The 21898-nt window shown below is 36.3% G+C and overlaps 2 protein-coding genes across 4 annotated transcripts; both read right to left on the reverse strand.

Moving 5' to 3' along the window:
• Positions 1–59: 59 nt before the first annotated feature.
• LOC102219297 (interleukin-10 receptor subunit beta-like) lies at positions 60–6985 on the reverse strand. The gene is made up of 7 exons (XM_023336263.1): positions 6718–6985; positions 5305–5428; positions 2975–3147; positions 2691–2848; positions 1924–2077; positions 1340–1482; positions 60–1261 (listed from the first exon to the last, which is right to left on the reverse strand). The coding sequence occupies exons 1-7, from the start codon at positions 6875–6877 to the stop codon at positions 1088–1090; spliced, it is 1086 nt and encodes a 361-aa protein (XP_023192031.1). The 5' UTR covers positions 6878–6985; the 3' UTR covers positions 60–1087.
• A 712-nt stretch (positions 6986–7697) lies between these two features.
• Positions 7698–21159, reverse strand: LOC102219036 (interferon alpha/beta receptor 2-like). Of its 3 annotated transcripts, none has more exons than XM_023336533.1 (7): positions 21058–21159; positions 19422–19551; positions 14817–14992; positions 13374–13531; positions 9434–9593; positions 9238–9317; positions 7698–8501 (listed from the first exon to the last, which is right to left on the reverse strand). In XM_023336533.1, exons 1-7 carry the CDS (start codon positions 21095–21097, stop codon positions 8406–8408), a joined length of 840 nt encoding a protein of 279 aa, XP_023192301.1. In that variant the 5' UTR covers positions 21098–21159; the 3' UTR covers positions 7698–8405. The 3 variants fall into 3 exon arrangements, with proteins under 3 accessions (XP_023192301.1, XP_005798241.1, XP_023192302.1); XM_005798184.2 differs by having other exon boundaries at positions 19422–19554; XM_023336534.1 differs by having other exon boundaries at positions 9203–9317; positions 19422–19554.
• Between the last annotated feature and the right edge of the window lie 739 nt (positions 21160–21898).

The following is a 21898-nucleotide window of genomic DNA, read 5'->3' on the forward strand; positions in this document are numbered from 1 at the left end:
CCCGGGTCTCCGCGTTGCTCTCTGGGTTAATGTACTTTCAGTTCACTTCAGGTTCGCTGTTATATCAAACAAATTATTTTAATCGACATAAATTATAACAAACATCTTGCAGACAACTACCTTAAAGTAACCATGTTTGACCACAAACAGCGACTTGTCTTCCGCGCTTCTAGGTAACCATGGCAACAATAAACAAACGGCAAAAGCGCCCGTTACAGGTTTTCTCAGAGAAAAACAACACAGTATAAAAAAAAAAGCTTGCTAAGCTAATACAATAATCAGAGTAGTTAACTGGGGCAATTTAGTTACAAAGAAAATATTTCTCTGTTGTTTAGAAGTTTGTTTCACCACGGAAATGAACAGTACTGGCCACAAAGTCAGGAAATTCTGCTCGTAAATTTACGTTATTATCTTTAATTCTTACCCGTGAAAGGTAAAGGCAGTGGGTCCACTATGTACTGTAAAACGGTTGAAACGAGTCCACGCAGCACGTTTTCTCCACCGCCACTTTCAAGATGGCGGCGACGGAAGGAGGACTCGTATTCATGCCTATTGTCCAATCAGCGACTTCTCAGGTCTCACGCTGAGACATACCTTTTCCGTTTTGTTAATGTAGTATTTTTGTAAGTTGTATTTGTGCTCCATTAATGTTGTTGTGTTTTTGAATTTGTTTAAGTGGTTTGTACCTCAGGGCCACCGTAGTAAACAGACTCTGTAGTTCAGTAGTACACCATAAAACCAGATCAACCAACCAGTTCAGCTTTGGTTTTGAACATCTCTGGGCTGGTAAATGTACCAAAAGTTAAATTAGTAATGTTTGGTTGTGAAAACTTCTTCAGTTTTACATGTTTATAAATAATTTTCCCAGAAAACTACTTTCACGTCTTCCAAAAACACCATGCAGCATATGACATTTTATGTCACCATAACACAGCTAGTTATAATATAGGTACAGTAAACAGTTTGTAGGATGACAGCATATATCCGTCTGCAATCACATTGTTTAGGGGTCTTTGTGAAAATCAAAATCTTCCGTTTTATGGAGTCTTTGTGGTCGTCTGCGGTCACATCAACCGCTGATGTAGACCTAATCTCCGGGTAGACAGCTATCCCCTACTGTGCCATTTAGTTGTTTGTTGTAGCTGCTCTCTTTTGTCCTTTCAGGGCTGCCTTCCTCGACTGTAACGACGCTCACTGGGGCGATCTCCTCCGTGGGCTGCGTGATTAAACAAACAGAGGACTCTGGTGTGTCCAGCAGAGACTAGGGAAGCAGAAAGAAGCGCGATGTTAGATTACATCAATCTTAAATCCAAGGCAGAAATTCTGAAAGCAGTCGCACCTTTTCAAAGTGCCGTGGAAGAGAAACCTTTGGCCATAAGAAATGGGAAATACTTTTCCATTTCACTACAGCCAACACTGTCATAACCACAGCCACTGCGATGACGACACATACGATCACAGCTGCAACCATCGGAGAGTTGTCTGAAACAGAGACTGTGATTGGTCTGGAGAACTTTTCCACCTCTGAACATGAAATTAGAACAAACTCCACTTTACTCAGGTTTAGGGGTAGGGTTTCATCATATGGTTTATCATGCATTGTGATAAATTTCTTATGATGAAAGCTTAGACTTTTTGTTGTCATTAATCATTCTAATTAAGGACGTTTAACCTCCCCCCAATAGAGTCATAACTGTCAGGATTCATAATTTTACTATTTGCTCCACTGTTTGTTCAGTGAAAACATCAATAAATACCAGTCATAAAATAAACTCATGTTGTTAAGAAAATAGCTGCTTATCAATTAGTCAATCAATTGATAAGATCAATCAACTGTAGATCAACTCATTAATCGATAACTTGCATCCCTGTTCTGTCCTTATGGACTTCCTCACTGATTACTGTCAAACACAAAGAGGGTACCAGTGTCGCCGGTCCTCTCACACAGGACGCCGCTGGGCTCGCTGGGGTTCTTGTTTCTGAGGGTGATGATGCGGACCTGTACGCAGTACTTGGTCAAGGGATCCAGTTCATCTAAAATGACCCGGTCCTGGACGATGTTGCTGAGGGTTTTCTCCTGCAGGGGGTGACAGAGAGGCAGTCAGTTTGAAGCAGCCTCAGACTGGTAGAGGAGACCAGGTAATGATCAATAAAACCAATCTTTCATGGGTGGATGGATAAAGAGATGGATGGATGAACAGACCAAATGATGAATGGAGATATAATTGGATAGATGGTGGATAGATGGATGGATGAATGAATGAATAGATGGATTGGTGGATGGACGAGTAGTTAGGCAGATCGATTGATCAATCAATGAAAGAACAAATGCATGAATAAATATACAATTGGATGAAATGATAATGAGATGGATGGATGATAGACAGGCAGATGAATGGATGGATCAATGAAGGGATCTATAGAAGGATGAATGGAGATACAACTGGATGTACGGATGGATAGACAGGCAGATTGATTGATTGATCAATCAATCAATGATGAGACGGATTGATGGACATGCTGATGATCAACTGCTGTTGTTTCTCTAAAAATCCAGCAGGTGGCACCAGAGGGCCATTTCTTCAGTCTAATCAGCCAGACAAACAGCTGCACCTTCAGCCTGTTGGTGTTGAATTCACATGCACTCAGTAACCTGATCAACATTCGGGTTTTCCATGAACCGATTTAACCTGCATCATCTCCTGGTCGTCCTTCCAGTAGGTGATGTTGTAGCTGACTTTGCTGTACACATTCCTCAGAGAAGATATATAAAACTCTGGTTCCTTAATGCTGATCTCCAGAGTTTGACCGATGGATAAGAGCGACACGCTGGGAGGACTGATCAGGGCTGCAGAGAAAAAGATCAGAATTCATTTCTGGATTGCTTGGAAACATGCACCACCAATCACTTTTGTTGCCAGATCTAAAACTGATGCTTAGGTGAACTTTTGGGGTATGTGTGTTAAAGACTTACTTTCTGTATCCAAAGTGATGTTTTTACTCTCCACCCAGGCTGAGGTCTCTTCTCCCAGCAGAGCCCGGACTTTCCCACTGTATGTCCCATACAGACTGATGCCAAAATTGCTGAGCTCACATTGAAAGGTTGTGATGTTCACGCAGCCTGGTTTGTGGATTCCAATAGAATTCCTGAGACAAAACAAGGGATAAAAGGACACACAGTTTGATAATGACAGGAAAAAAAGCAAACAAATCATAAAACAAGCATTTATAATGGACAACTAGTCAAAGCTAAGGAGCCGGTTTAATAACCAATATGACAACAGTGGCTGTCAATACAGTTCTGGGAGAAGCTAAATCCATCCTCACAACTCTCAGTGGATTTAAGATTTGAGGTAGCAACCATGTGCAGCCGATCAGATAATTAACTGATCGCCTCTGCAGAAGGTGAACTTTGCTGCTCTGCAAATTCAACGGCAATAAGAGAAGACATTAACAATGACTTCAGAGGAGCAACTGGTGCTGCTCCTCTGCTAACTAAGACCAGTAGAGTCTGAGATAATAGTCTTGAAAAGACTGCCTTTCTGTAGAATGATGAATCTTAAATAGACGGTTTGTATTTAAGGGTTACGGTCGTATGACTCTGTGCAAAGCTGCACCTGAATGAACAATGTTATTGGGACAGCTGGAACCAAAGTAGATGTTTGGCTACAATACACATCACCATGTTTGAAAAAGATTTAGGTCTGTTTTACAACCAGGGCAGTCTGCATTCACTAAGTCGACTCTGATCTCCTCAGTAGATCAGACAACAGCAGATCTACAACAGAATGGCTGAACAAGAAATAAATAAAGGTTCTGCAATGACCTAGTGAACATCAAGACCTCAGCCTGATTGAAACGCTGTGGTGGAACCTCTAGAGAGCTGCGAAAACGTCAGTGAGGTGAAGTGATACTGGAGAGATGAGTAGGTAAAAGTTTTCCTCAATGATTAAAGAAATTGATAAAGTCAGAAGTGGAGGGCTGAGGCTTCCTGAATGGTCTGAAGAAGACAACAGCCAGTTTGAGGTATTCTCTTGGCTTCCAAATTCTTCAGATCTCAGTCGAATCGATGTTCTAGATCAGGGGTGGGCACTCCTGGTCCTCGAGGGCCGGTGTCCTGCAACTTTTAGATGCATCTCTACTTCAACACACCTGAGTCAAATAATGAGGTCGTTAACAGGACTCTGGAGAACTTGACTGCACTTAGGAGGAGATTCAGCTGTTGGATTCAGGTGTGTTGGACCAGGGAGACATCTAAGAGTTGCAGGACACCGGCCCTCGAGGACCAGGAGTGCCCACCCCTGTTCTAGATAGAAGCGTCAGATCCATGGAGACTCTGCCTCCCAAGTTACAGGACTGGACAAGATCCGCTCCTGATATATCGGAGTCAGATCCCACAGAAAACTTCAGTGATCCAGAGAAGATCATTAGGAGAAAAGTAAGGGGGATTTCCTGATATCAGTTGGTCTCATGCCTCGTTCTCCACTGAGCGGTAAAACATTTTATGGTCCGGCGTATTCAGGACTCTCACAGGTTGGACTTTCAAGGGGCAGGCAAGGTTCAACCCAAACTGTACCAATGTCCCATGGACATACAACGTAAGGAAGGCCATCAATGGTGTGAAACATGTTAGGTGTATTTCACAATGGAAACGCACAAAGTGATCCACACCGACTCGTGAGAACCGTTAGCTGTAAACAAGGAAGTATTATTCTGGCTGATTGTCGTAAACATGTTTGCTCGATAACACGAGACTGCCGTCTTCCTTTCCCAGAAGAAAATCCTGATTCATGACAAAAAACTTATTTTCTAGTCGACTCCAACTTTCAGTTGTCACATTTTCTGTTTAAGGAAGATGCAGAGAAACATTCAGAAACTCCCTGCAGGCAGTTTTTCTGGAAACTGACACCAGCACATCAGAATAGAGGATGCAGCACTGCAGAGAAGCAGAACAACACAAACATCTGCATGCACAGAGGCTTTCTTCGTTTTCTTCCTGTTTAGTTCCACTATGACGGTAAATGTGATTTTTAAAATAATATTCCAGCCACTTTACATCTCAGACATTTGATGACTGTTCAAGTCAGTAGCTGCATTTCCATTGACCACATAATTGCGTAATTTGACATTTTGAAAATAAATTAACTGAATGGAACCACGCCAATTTCGAAAAAAGCCTTGTTTTTGATAAAAAGCCAAGTCAAGCCAAGTCTTCCAAGTTGGAAAAACCTTCAAGGAGAGCTGAGCCAGAACAGCCACCTGCAGAGGAAGCTCCGTTCAGAGGAGAATAGTAGTTAAACTTACTTGAACTCGGTGGTGTAGATCAATCCGCTGGGTGCTTCTGCAGGTGGATCCCAGCTCAGGATCAGGTTCAGGTCCCTGGAGGTCACCTGGACATTGGTGGGACTCCTAAGGACTCCTGATACAACTGCACAGACCCGAGAACAAAGTTAGGAACGGCATCAGATTCTCCTGCTCACATCTGATTATTTACCACTTTCTATTATGCTTCCTTGAACAGGCTAGGGCACTTCTATGAGATACAAAGCATGTTCATTATATTTTATGCATTAAATCATTGTTAGGTAATGAGATCTTAGTCTGCACAGTTCTGCCTATTTGATCTGTTTTAGGGAGCCTTGTCACTTTAAATACAAATAACTCAACGTTTACACTCACACATGAAAATGGCTGCAAAAGGAATGCGCTACTGTGAAACAACACATCTTTGAAAAGCAGAAGTGGAACCTGCTGCACAATCAACAAGAATGCTGCAGCAAGTGGTTTCTGGATGGTAAGTCAACAACAAAACACTTGATGTTGCCAAAGGTGGAACAACCAATCTTGGGCCTAAGTTGGCTGACTTTTTCTTTTTCTTTTAATGTAATGATTTTTAAAACCAGAGCTTTATATTTACTCTGGATGTTTTTGTCTAACATTTTACATGTTACAGAAAAATTAAAATAAATGAAAAAATAAATAAAAGGAATATTTCTTTGGTGAAAAACTTTTGCCCTGGCAAAAAAAAAAAGAAAGAAAGAGAAGGAATGTGGCAACAATTTGAAATAATAATTAATATTTGGGTGCACTAAAGTCAACTTTTTAGTAAAGGTTACTGGGTATATGTTGTTGCTACAAGTTTGGTTATAAAATCATCATGAAAACTTTGAGATGTACCTAATATTTTCCATTGCAAAATCTAAAATTGTTGGTAATAATTTTTCCCAAATAAGAAATAAAAATGATTCATCTTCATTGTGCTGAGGAAGCAAATTTATATTATTCTTGAACTGAAGTTAGTGGCCACAAAAATCAGTCCATGACTCACATATGGCCCCCGGGCCGCACTTTGGACTTTGGACCATCTATATATGGTTTTAGTGTAATTTTTGTGACATAGATGTAATTTTTCATAGTTTTTTAAAATAAATAAACAAATCTGTTGACTTAGCAGCCAGAACAGACTTAAATAGAAAAATGTATAAAGAACTTTTCTGGCCGTCCGGGCCGAACGTGTTATATCCGTTTGGACAAAAACCTGAATTAAACTGCAATATCTCAGTCCACCTTAAAACTATTAATAATAAACCGATTAAAACCCTAAAATAACACAGACAGGTTAATCAGAAGAACATACAGTAAGTCCTCCATTATCCGACTGTTCGTCTATAGTTACGGTAATACGTTCACTGACCCACAGAAACAACCGAACTTTACCTCCGTTTAGTGTTGAAAGTGTCAGGATGAAAACACAAACAGCGGCTGACATGTTGATCCGAAGGTTCGGTTCGGCCGCTGCGCGTCCCGATTTCAGTGCAGCGTCCCAGGGTTGGTCGTTTAAAACTCGCCGTTTCATTAAGTTCCCGTTTGCATTCATCAACAACAGGCGAGGGGAAGTACGCGGAAACAAATGTTTAATAATTTCAGCGTGGACACGTCACGTTTCACGTCAACTCAGCCACTTTTCACTTCAAGGAAACACGACGTTACGGCAGCTCGCAGCTCGGATTCCTTTCTGCTGCGCGCTTATACGGACCCTTACGGTAACCCTTCGAAATAAAAGCTTCCTAGTAGAATATCGTCAAAAAGTTACCGTAATTTATTTCAGGTCAAACACAGAGGTGTCTATAAAGTCGCACAGTCAAAAATTAACAGCAATAATTTGGATGATTTAGCCTGTAAAAATATTAAAAAGTGGGTTTGTTTTTAAAAGTATTTATGTATTAATTTATTAATGCCAGTTTTAAAATAAGTTAGTTATCAAGCTAAATATTTATTATTTATTATGAAATTAAACATTTAGTTTGCTAAAACAATTAGTTTGTAGCCAAATATTTAGCTGCCATTTAAATACTAAATGCTGAATATTTACTTTCAAACTAAATATTTAACCCTCTAAAGATATTTAGCTATGAATTAAATATATTTTTAGAAAGCTACGTCTTTATTTTGAAGCTCAATATTTATTTACTTATCAAGCTAAATATTGAGCTTCAATATTTAGTTAACAAGATAAATATTTAGTCTGAAGCTAAATGTTTAGCTACAAGGTAAACTTCCTTCAGTAGATATCTAAGTTCTTACTAATAACATTTGGGTTCTGTAACATGAATTAATACATTATTGCAACATTATAAAGTGTCCCCAATTATTGGCAGTAAGTTATGATTTTAAAAACAAATATATGAAACAGAGACTTGGAAAATTCACAATTTATTACATTTTTATTTCATTTACAATCAATTAAAAGGCTCAGAAATGTGTTCCTGTACAGACATCGAGAAGAATTGCCATAATGAACAAATAAAATATATTTCTGAATACAAAGTTTGGATCTTCTCAAATCACATTTTCATCAGAATCTGCTCAGATTTTTCACCAGAGTCTAAATATCATTGGATTATTGATCCAAATGATTGATTTCTTACCTCATTTCCTGTTAATAATCCCCAAAAGCAGTTTGTATCTGTGCAGATTCTTTTACAGGTGTGCATCATTAGTATCAGAAATCCAAAACACAGGTTTAAAAAAGTGTAGGTACTTTTTGCAAAACCATAAATCATTTACTTTTTTCCAACAAAATAATAAGATATAGATTTTTACACATTAAACATACATTCTGTTACTGAAGGGTTAAAACACACTGGCAGAAATTTCTTCAAGAAGAAGGAAAAAAAACATATTTTAACCAAAGAAAATTAAAATAAACCTCAGTGAGAAAAGATAAATTAAACCCTTTGAGCTGATTAACAGTGATTATTTTACAGTGACTGTATAAAAATCTCCTCTGGCAGGTGAGGAGGTTAGAAGTCCTGAGTAAAACTCGCTTATAAAAGTAAATGTTAAAAAAAAGGTTTCCTCCAGTAGAGGAACTCAAAGTAACTGAACTGTTTCCTCAGGATGCTTTAGGTCGTAACGCCGTCCTCCTCTGTCAGAGAAGACTTCAGGCAGGTGTAGGACTGAGAACTGAACTTCATGCAGGGCAGATGCAGATTTTTAACCTAAAGAACAACAAAAACAGAAAAATGTCACATTTAATGATGTTTGTGTTGCTGACTTAACGAAGTTTAACCACAACATCCGTCATTAAACTCAAAGAGATCAGATTAAAAGTCATATTCTTCCCAACTGGTGCACAAAAAAGGCTAAATTGATGTTTAACTGCACTTCTCTATCAATGCTAAACTTTAAAAAAAATCACTAACGTCAAAAATGATTTTACTACAGCAGAAAGCAGTAAAATTAAAACACTTTCCAATTAAATTCTCCAAAATAAAATACAATTAAATATACTGTAGGTTATCTGATTAAATTCAGTCAGTAGTCAGTTGGCTTGGAAAGCTGTTTTTCCTTAATAAATAGAATAATCATTCAAAAACAACTTTTTATGTATTTTTTATATTTATTCAGGTAAAATGAACATAAATTTACATCAGTTTGTTTACAGATAGTCAACAAACTGAATCAAGACAAACTAAATGAAATTTTGATGTAAACATTTCCATCAACTTCTAATAGATGCTAAATGTTGTGTTCTGCATTTCTGAGCATTACATTACTGGACTAAAACAAAAATAAAGCGATCTAATATCTTAATCAGCCGAACAGAGACTGATCCTCTGAGCTCCTCCTGAGTTATTCTTACTTTAGTAACCAAAGCGGCCATTTTGATTCCAACAGGGTGTTCTTCGTGTGAACTGACCTGTTAAGGTGTCGTCTCAGTAATTCCAAGCTCACCTTTCTGCTGAAGATGAACCGGCCCACGACGATGACCAACAAAAGAGTAACCCCCCCCAACAGGCCAAGGACCAGGAACACTGAGGGACGGCAGGACGAGACAAGTCAGAACCCCAAAATATTCACATCAAAACAGCCAAATTAATCAGACGTTTCACACTCAGATGCAGGAATAACGTCATTTGAAGAGGCGTACATGTGTGTTGGGGTGGAGGAGGACTGGTGAAGGCGCAGCGGTATTCGCTGGGGACGCTGTTCCGGTTTATGAAGGACATGAAGGTGATGGAGACGCAGTACTCCACACCTGGCTGCAGGTACGAGATCACGATCTCCTGCTGGTGGGATTTCAGTTTGAACTGAAACACAGAACGGAAACGACAAAACGTCACCAAAGAGAGGATGACTGGTTGGAAAAGAAAACTAAACTGTGATAAAGAACATAAAGGAGGAGTGAAATAGGATCAAAAGCTGCATTAGTTGCACAGCTTGACATTTTCAAAATAAATTTGCTTAATGGAAACACAATAATTTAGAAAAACTCATTTTTCAATAGGAGGTTTTGGTGCTTTGATTGCTTTATTGAAATTGGTTTATTTTGTAATATTGAAATGGAAACAATTTATTCATGACATCAATCACATCATGACAACAGACCACCGGTTGTCGGTCATCCGGTGACCAACAACCGGATGTTGCCACTAACGCAAACTACAAAGAGGAAGACGACAGGAAGTAGTTGGAGGATGATGACAGCATGATTTTAATGACTTATCGCTTGAACAAACTTATTTATGGGTGATTTTAATTGGGTTTCTTATTTAACAAAAACATCACAATTGCAAAATTGTAGTTATTGTAAATATTAAATGGGTTTCCATTCACCATGTAATTGCGCAATTTGACATTTCAAAAATAAATTAGCTTAATGGAAAAACAGCAATTTTGAAAAAAAACACTTGGTTTTCAATAAAAAGTTTTGCCGGTAAGACGAGGGTTTATCAAAATTGGTTTATTTCACAAAAATACAGTGGAAACACATTTTTTGCATCACATGATCCACAACAGGATGTTACTACTGGCAGAAACAATGAAAATGAGAACAGGAAGTAGTTGGAAGACGATGGCGCAGCATGATTTTAACGACTTATTGCATGAACAAATTTATTCACGTGCGATTTTAATTGAGTTTCTTATGTTATGGAAACATTTCAAAATTATGTTTGATGTTTTTTTTTACCTTATCAGAATATTAAATGTTTCCATTAAAAATGTAATTGCACAATTTAACATTTCAAAAATAAATTAGCTTAAGGGAAATGTGCCAATCAAAAATAAAAACTCACATTTTTCAATAAAAAGTTTTGGCCATATTGAAATTGGTTTCTTTCACAAAATTGTAATGGAAACTTTTTTCTCATCACACCAATCACATGAACAACAACCGAATGTTACTATTGGAGGAATACTTCACTCTAAGCAGAACACGATTTCGGTAAAGTTGCAAAATAATCATAAAATTTAAACTGTAAAAATAAAAGTATGAAAACGACAATTCAGTTTGGTAAAATCCAACTTTCTGCAAGCGATTCTTTCCCTCCTTTCTCTAAAATCACATTTTGTCACATTATTTTCACAAATATTTTGGTAAAAAACAATTTATTTATTATGCATATTCCTTAATAAAAACGTTGAGATGTCTTCAAACGTACACAGCAAGTCTCAAATACGGTGACATCGCCAAAATTAATTCATTGTCTTTTCAACCAGTTTTTTCCCTGTAACTTCTGTGAAATGGTGGAGTGCATCACTTCCTGGTGCACAGAAATGTCAAGCATAACCTGGAGTCAACTGCTGAGGTGTTAGACTGAAACTGGAAGTTCAGTTTCAGTTTATTCAGTAAAGAAACTGCAGTTTGGTTTGAGAGCACAGTTTGATCAGCTCAAAAATATTTAAACAAAATCATCAACATGCCTGTTTTAAATTATTATTACTATTATTATTTACATTTCTTAAGCTGGTGAAATCGTCAAACTTTGAGCTCTGCTAAAATAAAAAAACAAAACAACACATCATCAGCTGGTCTTAAGATGAGTTGAAAAACATCACATGATAAAGAGAGAAAACAACCACAGGGGAAACGTCAAAATGATGACATGAAGGCTGTAAAATACCCTGAGAGGACGAAAACAACCAGAAACCAAACCCAGCTCATCACAAACAGGTCAGAGAACCGCAAAGACGCAGAAATTAATGGCTCTGGTTCCACCTTTAAAGTCAGTTTAAAGTATTCACACCCACACTTTGCCATTTCATCCCAACCTGCTCTGAAACCACAAACAAAGCCTCTTTTTGTATATATATATATTTTTTTTACCAATTTAACCACTGCGTTCAGCTTATCCCTCTTTTAAATTGCTGAATTTTATGTGTGTTTTAACTACATATTAGCTCTACATTGTACCTGGTTGGGGTTTGTTTGGGGCCGGTGATAAGAAATATGACGAGATATGACTTCTGATTGTAGTCGCAGCCAGTAAATTGCAAAAAATATTCACACCAATTGAATATTTTCACATTTTGTATCATTACAACCACAACTTACAAAATATTCAACTGGATTAGATGTTAGCTACATGAAGTAGCTACGCTTTGCCATTTTGATCCCATCAGCTTTCCTTGTGAAACTATGAACAAACTGTTTCCTACCATTGCTTTCAGTGTATTTCTCTATCAAAATAGCTTAAAATGCTGAATTTCAAATATCATCCACTTTACATAAAGGTTTTACATTACACCTGGTTTCCACTGATTGGGTTTTGTTTGGGGCAGTTGATAAGAAATATGACAGATTATGAATCGAGTCACATCTCCTACATTGCAAAAATATTCTTACCTTTGGAGTATTTTCACATTTTTTCACATTTTGACACCAAATTATAAAATATTCAGCTGGATTAGATGTGACAGATCAACAAGAAGTAACTATGCGTTGCCATTTTGATCCGACCCGGTTTCATTCTGTTTCCTTCAGGATTTGTTAAATGGAAGAAAAAAAATAGGAAAAAAGTCACATGCATTTGTAGTCATGATAGAGATACATTCTTGGCAATCCTGGAGAAAACGAAGCAGGAAAACTCAGCTGCTAGAGACATGGCCCAGAAAAGTCATTGTCAGAAAAAGTGGTTCAAATTCAGATGGTGTCAAAACAGCAAGAAACAATAAAACCAAGCAGCTGAAATACTGAAGAGGAGAGGAGAGCAACATCAACACCAAGTGAGACCAAACAGAGGAAGCAGGAAGCAAAGAGAAGGAGAAAACTAAACACAGGGAACCGAACCACAAATCTAAAATAACTAAACCAAGGAGGAAAACACAAGAGCCAAAACCAGAATGCATAGAAAGAAAAGAAACTTGACACAATTCAGTCTGGTAAGACAGAAATAACAATAATAAAATCCCAAACGTTGGTGGATTATCATGACGTTACTGTAAACACAGATAAGTTAGAGAATCTAAATTACTGCTAATCAAAGCAAATACCGATTAACATTTGGATGATGCAAAATGTTTTATTTGATAGAGAAATACACTGAATACAATGGTAGGAAAAAGGTGTGAAATTATAAAAAAACACAAAATATTAAAGGTAAAGTTGCAAAATGATCAATTCCTGAATCAATCGCAATAAAGAGGAAGAGAACTAAAGATGCACCAAAGGATTGGTTAAATTCACCAATCTGTACCATAACAACAGATTACAATGTCTGTCATAAGTCATGGTGTATCAGTTTATTTTTCATTTTAGCTGAACCTTTTTCGTTAATTTTAGAGATTAAAATGTAAAAAAAGGCAAAAACATTTTATTTGTTGTTTTCTTCTTTATATTGGACATTTAAAATGTCGTCCAGTTCCAATATCGAATATTCATTAGAAATCAAAGTTTATTGATCGTTGAGAGGGTGAACTTACCTGCATTTTTAACTTGAAACAACAATATTATCACTTATTGCACTAACTTGATTATCCAGAAAAATTAGTTTTCAAAGCAAAGATGATGAAACACAAATGATTGACGCCTGAAGAAAATTCACATCCAAAGTGAGGAAATAAACAGGATTTCTGTCAGGAACTCTCACCTCGGCGCCGTCTCTGGTTCTCCTCACGTTCAGCTCCATTTCCGTGTGCAGGTCCTTCAGCTCCTCTTGGTAGAGCAGAGGCCCAGGGGCGTCTCGGACCTGCAGGACCAAACAGTTCCCACAGCCGGATACGGAAAACTCAGGAGGTCCCAGAACGGCTGCGGAGAAGAAGACATAAATCTGCTTTAAGGATTTAAACTCATAAAAAGCTCAAGTTACACTTTAAATGTGAGAAATACTAATAGTGTAACTGCTGACATTGTCAAATTAGGGACAGTTAAATCGTTTACTGGCAGATTTTTATCACATTATTTTAGAATAAACTGTTAAGGTTAAGTCAGAGGAACCACAAGGCTCTTTGCTTGGCTCAAAACTTTTTAAATTGTGGTTAAATCACATACATAATGCTACAAACATTCTAAATGTCACTTTATATGCAGATGACACCATACTATATTACTATGATAAAGGTTGAACCGGGTTCAGATTACAGTAAAAAAGAAAGGGAGTTAAGTTTGAAAAAATGGTTTGATACAAAAAAATTATGCAAAATAATATGATTAAAATATAAAATGTGTAGATGAAGAAATTAAAGAAACCGGGGATGAAATTATAATAAAAGCTAAAAGAAAGGACAAATTTTAATGTGTAATGGGAAAAACACCAAAAGCAGATGGTAAACAAATATGTAAACATAGTTAGATTTAATTAGCGCTATCTGTAAAACTGAATGTGTTCCAACATATATTTTCAATAATATATCTCTGGTGTTGATGTTTTCTTATAATTTTAGCTTTATAGTCTATAAAGTCATGAAGGTGTAAAAGTCCTATACTTCTAACTACTCTACTGTTTACACTGCAAAATCACAAAATCTTACCAAGTATTTTTTTTGACAAGTTTCTAGTGTAAATATCTTTGTACACGTGAAACAAGACAAAACTAACTTATGAGTAACTTTCCATCAACACACAGGAGATTGTTTTAATAATTCCTAAATGATGAAAAAGTACTAGTTCTATTGGCAGATTCTGTCAATTATAACGAGACATTTTCACATTTTATAAGTGAATTAATCTTTGCCAGTGGAAGTAATACTTTCCATTAAGATTCAAGAATTGCTGACTTAAAACAAGCTAGTATATCTTGCTGAAAAGTCAGTTGTGAGTTAGTTTTGTCTTATTTCGGTTGCAATAAGATATTGTCACTGGAAACTAAGCCAAATTACTTGGTAAGATTTTGTGTTTTTGCAGTATATAATATTCACAATTGCTATCACGCATTAATTTATGGTAATTTATGTTGGAAAAACAGATAAATCGTACTATCATGTTACGAAATGATTGGTAAACAAATGATCCTAACAATAAATCTGATGTTTTCCATATTCACGTGTTTTGTTGAAACATGTCAGGTCTGTATGATGATGTTCGGTTCTCTCACTGTCTGCCAGAGGGTGGAACAGATTCGATGTGGTCCAGCTGGAGGTCTGGTTGGTCCTGAAAGCTTGGACTCGGGCCACGTAGTAGCCAAACGTGTCCTTTAGTTTGCTGGTTAGATTGCAAGTCTGTCTGGCCGTCAGCTCGGCGCATTCAGCCACCGTTTTCCATTGCTGCTTCCTACACAGAGAAAGCAACCAGGCAGTTAGAACGGAGCGAGGGCTGCTGTGTCACACTACAGATATTAATGTTTCCTTAATGCCGAGGCAGGAAACTCACAGCTTTTATGAAACTTTCACAATCACTCAGAAAGAAAAGCGCTCGGTCAGAGGAGCTCCAAGAAACAGAAATGAAACTTAAGAGCGGCTCTGTGGAGAAATAATGGAAACATCAAAGTGCAACGAGGGATGTTGATGTTTCTGCGGATGTTTAAAAACCTCTTGAGCTTTTACCAATTCACATGAGTGTCTCCACTCATTTCCACATTCACTGTTTCATATTGTTTTATTGGCTGCAGCAGAGTATGAATTATCCCACAACACATTCACAAATAGAAAATGTGTTTTAGCTACTTGTTGCATCATATAGTTTTATTTTCTGGGAAGAGACATATTTACATATTTGTTCTCTGGATCACGTCCCTGCAAACTCACAAAATCTTAAAGTTTTATTTTTGTCTAGTTTCTATTGTAAATATCTTTGTACACCTGAATTAAAACAAAACTAACGTACAAGTGGCTTTTCAGCAAGACATAAAAGTTTTATGTTAATAATAATGAAAAAGTACTAGTTCTACTGGCAGATTATTTCAGTCATAATGAGACTTTTTTTTTTACATGTAAGTGAAATAATCTGCCTGTGAAACTAGGACTGAGTCGCTAGGCAACGGGCTGGACTTGGCCTGGGTTGCCAGGTAACGGCACAGTGCCCGCTGAATATAATAAACTCAAAGTGAACATGTACTTTTTCATCAATAATAAGGAATTATTGATGTAAAATAAGCTCATATATTTTGCTGAAAAGTTACTTTTATGTCAGATTTGTCGTATTTCAAATGTACAAAAATATTTAGACAAAAAAAAAAAAAATTTTGACACAAAAGCATACTGTATGTTTCTCAGCAGTGGGTAGTAACTAGTTACATTTACTCATTTACATCCCCTCAAGTAACTTTTTGGCAAAAATTTACTTTTACTTCTACTTGAGTAAAAATATTTGGAAGTATAGCTACACTGACTTGAGTAAAATTGACAAATTTTAAACAAAAATACACCAGACAGAAACACAAACCTACAAACATATTCTTGCTCAATTAAAAGTCAAAAGTAGCCATCCAAGAAATCACTCCTGTCAGAGTAAAAACATATTTGGTATAAAGGTGAATTAAGCACCGAGTAACTGATCAAAACACAATTTAATTTGTAAAAATGATATCACCAGATTGCTTTTATGTTGCTTTTCAGGTCAACAGAACTGTTTGTGAATCCAAATCTGGTTCTTATTTTGTCTAAGACAAAAAAGTTTTTTATTTAAATCACATTTTTAGCTGTAGAATTACAAAAAAAGTTGATCTAAATAATGTATCGATTCAATTAAAGCTTGAAATTTTTTCCTTAACTGTGGAATATCCGCATTTTGACTTTGGATTGACCTGAACTGCACTAAAAAAAAAAAAACAGACTTAGTGATTACAAGTTAATTCGAATGAGGACTTCAGCTAAATTTAGGAGAACATTTCTTATTCTAAACATTATATTTAGTATAAATAGGGCCAGATTGTAATGAAAACATTCTAAATTTCCTTGAAATTATTTGTTTTCATTAAACTGCCATCTAGATAAACTGGGTGGCTCAGAGAGACGAAACCACCTGAAATGTTGCTGAAAGGTGATTGATTGAAACGAAAACCAAACCAAAGCTCAGAAACCTCAAACATAACACCTGCTTACATGTGTAGTTTTCAGTGTCAGCTTCTAAAAAACGCTGTCTCAATTTAGGTAAAGGTTAATTTCTGTAATTATTTCAAATAAAAAAGAAATCTGGAAAAGAAGCACCAGTTATACACATTTCTGGAGTATTTCAGTCTTCCACACCAGTAGACAAATCATTCCCACTTTGTAATGCTTATTTTTGACTGTTCATGTGTAGAATTTCACCAGTTTGGGACTTTAAAAAGAAAAAATCCCTGGAAATTATGTGAGAAATTCCTATAAAAATGTCTAAGATGTATAAAAATATAGGCTTCGTTTGGGGAAAAACAACAGATTACAACAATTTCTTCCTCTAGAAAATGCCTTAAAGTGAACAGTATTAATCAGATGATAAGATTTAATTTTTCAAATAATGGATATTTTACATTAATATTCCCACAACGGAAAAAACCCCAACTCAAATGTTCACCTTTGACCTAACCTGATGCCATAACATTGTTCCAGCTCATTTTCTCAACAGGAACCAGTTAAACCTTGTTAAAAACATTATAGGATTGTTTACCGCTTACTGGTTTCATTTTAGGGAAACAAACATAGAGGAAATTATTTTAAAAATCCAGAATGATATCATCTGGTTTGTGTGAAAGAATCACACCTAACAGGCAAGTCTTGATCTGTGTCCTGACAAACTCTGAGGCACCTGAAGTATTCATAAACAGCTCATATAAAGTCTCAGCGCAAACATTCACCAACTTCCTGATAGATTAATATTAAAAAGAAGAATTTGATCATTAATTAATATAACAACCAGACAAAACTGCTCAGTGACTGGTTCCTATGGAAACTCCTTAGAACGCTCCCTGAACGCCTTCTAGGCGCTAAACCGCTAGCTCTACCCAGCATGAAAAGTCATTTTTACTCCGTTCAGCTCATTTAATTTCAACAGAAGCGAGTTGAAACAGATGAAAATGTAGAAATGTGAAGAAGGGAATTGAAGATGAGGAGGACCAGACGGAGGGAGAGCCGAAAGTCGGTCATGTTTGTGCTGCTGCTAGGTTGAAAATGCTAACCGGAAAGGAAATTCAAGCTGTTCACGGTAGGCATCAGGACCAAAACAGTTTCTCAGATATATTAGATTGGTTTGCTATAAAACTTTACTTTTAGACATCTATTTGTTATCTTTCAATTTGTTTTGATTTCGCGCTAGCTCTAGCTAGTTACTTTAGCTCCTGCTAACGGTTACAGTGATCGGCCAGGAATTTCGCCGGTGAAAAAATGGCGACCTCTGTAGGCGAAAAATATAGTAAAAATATGCAATTTCGTAAGTAATTTAGAGTTTTTACTTATCACAAACACCAACTTTTAGATAAACAGAAAACATATTTAGGCCAATATGTTTCACAATCCCTGGACTCATTTATAGAGTAACATATTTCCATGTAGTTGATTATTTATTTTATATTTTGGTCATATTTAAATGACTTCTTGTTATTGTTTTTTAATATAAATTTTATATTGCTTCTGGTTATATTGTATTGACTAATATCCAACACTTTGGATTGAATAGCTTGTGAACAAATGCGTAATTTCCCCTGCTCAATAAAATATATTACATTCTTTCTAGTCGTGGATCCATTTAATGGAGAGCCCACAGCATCACTCTTTTTATCAGACATGCAAACAAAAACAGATGAAAATGTGAACCCCAAACAAACACATTAAAATAATTATTGAACCTTCTGGTGGCAAAATGGTATTTTTATATGTCTCTAGGAGACAAAATCAGCTAAAGAGACTCTTAACTAACCTTCAAAATGCTAATTTAATGAGCTAAGATCCACCTTCAAACTCTGAATGTAGTTTCTGCTGTGAAGTAAGACCGGGTTTTCCCTCTTTTTCGACAAAATTCCTTTACTAATTCTTTGTAACATCAGCAGCAAAAGTATACTTTTTTTTCAAACTCTTCAGGAAGGAGCAGAAAAACGACACTGACATTTACACTTCCTGCTGTAATTTGTGGTGAAAAATACGTCACAAAGGTTTTTCATGACGTATCTGAATCCAATGAACAAAAGTATGTTGGTCTAGTTTCCTGAGGAAATACTTTAGTATACTTTAAATAAAAAAAACAACAACTTACAGATAACTTTTCAACAAGAGTTGGGAGCTTGTTTGAAGTAATTGATTCCCTACTATTGATTTAAAAAATACTGGCTATAAGTGAAATAATCTTCCAGAGGAACTAGACATTTTTCCCATAATAGAAGTTATAATATTTTGCTCCACTGGAAGATTTTGTTATTTATAACCAGCACTTTTTAATCAATATTAAGCAATTATTGACAAACTCATGTATTGCTAAAAAGTTACTTGTAAGTTAGTTTTGCTTTATTTCAATTGAACTAAAATATATTTAAGGTACAAACTAGACATAAATACTCCAAGTGTTGGAAATTCAACCAAAAGAAACAGAAAATTCGCTCAGGAAAAAACCTTCTCTGGTTATTTTACCTGGCAACCGTTGGTGCAACAACAACAAAGGAGGAAAGTTAAACTCCAAATATGGTCACACCTTCACACGTCCACTAATTAGGCGTTAAACCTACTTTTAAAATTAGAATGAGTCACTCTGTGCTGTACTTCTGAAGAAGGTCAGTGAATTTGTTTGTGGGCCGTACCTGGTGCCGTGGATCTGGACCGTGAAGCGGGCGTCTGAGGGGGTCCGCAGGTCCGGCCAGAACCTCAGGATGTGCTCCATGTTGTAGGAGGTGATGGAAACGTTGGCCGGCGCTGGGAGGGAAACGCAGACTGCTGCAGAAACATGCAGAGAAACATTTAAAAAACACGCAAAAACAAAAATACAGACTTCCTTCTGGTCAAAAAACAATAAGCAGAGGTAGTAGAGTAGCCAAAAACTGTAGTAATAGTAAAAGTAGACTACTTCAACATATTTTTGCTCAAATAAAAGTAAAGAGTATCCACCCAAAAAGTTACTCAAGAGTGGAAAAGTATTTGGTGGACAGTCTGACCAAAAAATCTATCATTTAATATCTAAAAATGCATAATCAGATGGACCAAAATGTAAAGTTTTGTGTAAATTTGGAGTATTTTATGAACAAAAGTGAAGATAATTTATATAAATAACATAATTACAAAATAACAAAATCCCAAATCATTTTATTTCAATGTAAAGTTTATGAAACTTTGACAAAAACACCAGCTGAGTTTCTGTGTCTGGTGAATGTTTGGTTAAAACATGGTTTTCATTCAGTACTCAAGTAAAGGTAGAACTACTTCAACATATTTTTACTGAAATGAAAGTAAAAGGTGGCCGTCCATGAAATTACTCAAGTAAGAGTAAAAAAGTATTTGGTAGAAAGTCTACTCAAGTGCTGACTAACTGATCAAATTATCAATCAGTTAATATTTAAAAATTACATTATCAGATGGACCAGAATATAAAGTAAAGTGGAAATTTTGATATTTTAAAGATGAAAATGACAATAATTCATATAAATAACAAAAAGGCAAAAGAAAATGTCTCCAAATCAGTTTTTTCAGCAAAAAAATACTGATGAAACTTTATTAAAAACTGCAGGTGTGTGTCTGTGTCTGGTGGAGTTCTGGTTAAAACGTGTTTATTTTTTATTCACTGGGTAGAAAATCCAGAAATTTTACTCAAGTAAGAGTAGAAATACTTGATAATAAAGTTACTCAAAGTACAGCGCAGTAAAAATACTCTTAAAAGTAAATCTCTTTGCCACTCTGCTGTGTATGTTTATGTTGCAGTGAGACTAATTGCTGTTGCATAAACTTTGTTTTTAGTTTTTTTTTTCTGTGCTGAGCCCATTTTGCCATTTGAAGATCAAGTGAACACCCTAACACCCTATGGTGTTTATGGTGCATTCTTCCTGTAATATACAATATTACAGGAAGTACTAGTATGTAATACTATATTTAGCAACTTTTCAGACAAGAAAGAAATTAGTTTTGAACAAAATCTGTTTTTTAATAACCTGTAATCTGCCCTAATATTCTGTAGCATTAGTATAAGTTTGATTGGAAAAGTGTATTTTTACTGAACCCGTTACTTTGCATCGTATTTTACATGATTTTTTTTCATTTTGCTTAACATATTAGAATTTGCTTATAAATGATAATTTTCTAAATCTTTCTAAAGTTACTCAAGTGAGTAAATGTAACTATTTACTGGAAATAAGAAACGCTAAAGAGCATCAACAAATCAGAGTTAATTTAACGAGTAAGTCCAACAGAGGTTCAGAGATGTTTTGAAGTGAAGGCAGGTGAGTTTACCCAGGAGTAGGAGCAGGAGAAGCAGCGTCCACAGCCCCATCGTCCCCCCATAGGGTTGAAGCCGGCAGCAGCCTGGGAAGCGTGTTGTTGTGTCAGAGGTAGAAGACGAGCAGAGAGAGGTGATGGAGGGGGGCGGAGGTGTGGGGGCTGGGAAACCAGATCCGTCACTCAAAGTTTCTGTTTCCTGAGAAGTCCCTCCCTGTGTGTCTGCAGCCTGAACGGCCGGCGAAACCCACAGAGAGAGAGAGAGCACCGTTCTACAGCCGGAGGATCCAAACAGTCATGAGATAAACTGATCAGATAATTTTTTTAATCTCTAGTTCAACTCCTGTAATCCAGGTGACCCTGCACTGCAAAAACACAAAATCCTACCACGGTTTTTGTCTAGTCTCTACTTTACCTAGTGCTTTTGAAATAAAATGTCTTGTAGGAACTTCTTTTAAGTCAACAATTGCCTAATATTGATTTTTGTTAAAAAGTATAAGTTACACTGGTAAATTATTTCACCTTTAACAAGGAAAAAATGTCTGATAGGTGAAGAAAATCTGAAAATCAATATAAAGGAATTGACATAAAACAAGCTTTTTAAACATCTTTTTAAAAACTTACTTGAAAGTTAGTGTCTTATTTCAAGTGCACCAAGATGTTTGCACTAAAAACTAGACAGAAATGCCAGTAAGATTTTGTGTTTTTGCAGTGCAGGAACATCTGTTATCAGACACTGCAAAAACAAAACCTAAGGATTTTTGGTTTAGTTTCTAATGCAATTATCTTACTGCAGTTGAAATAAGAGAAAACTAACTTTTCAAAAGTTATAGGAGCTTTTTAAAAGTAATTCTTG

Source organism: Xiphophorus maculatus, chromosome 7, assembly GCF_002775205.1.
Source record: "Xiphophorus maculatus strain JP 163 A chromosome 7, X_maculatus-5.0-male, whole genome shotgun sequence".
Taxonomy (NCBI): Eukaryota; Metazoa; Chordata; class Actinopteri; order Cyprinodontiformes; family Poeciliidae; genus Xiphophorus; species Xiphophorus maculatus.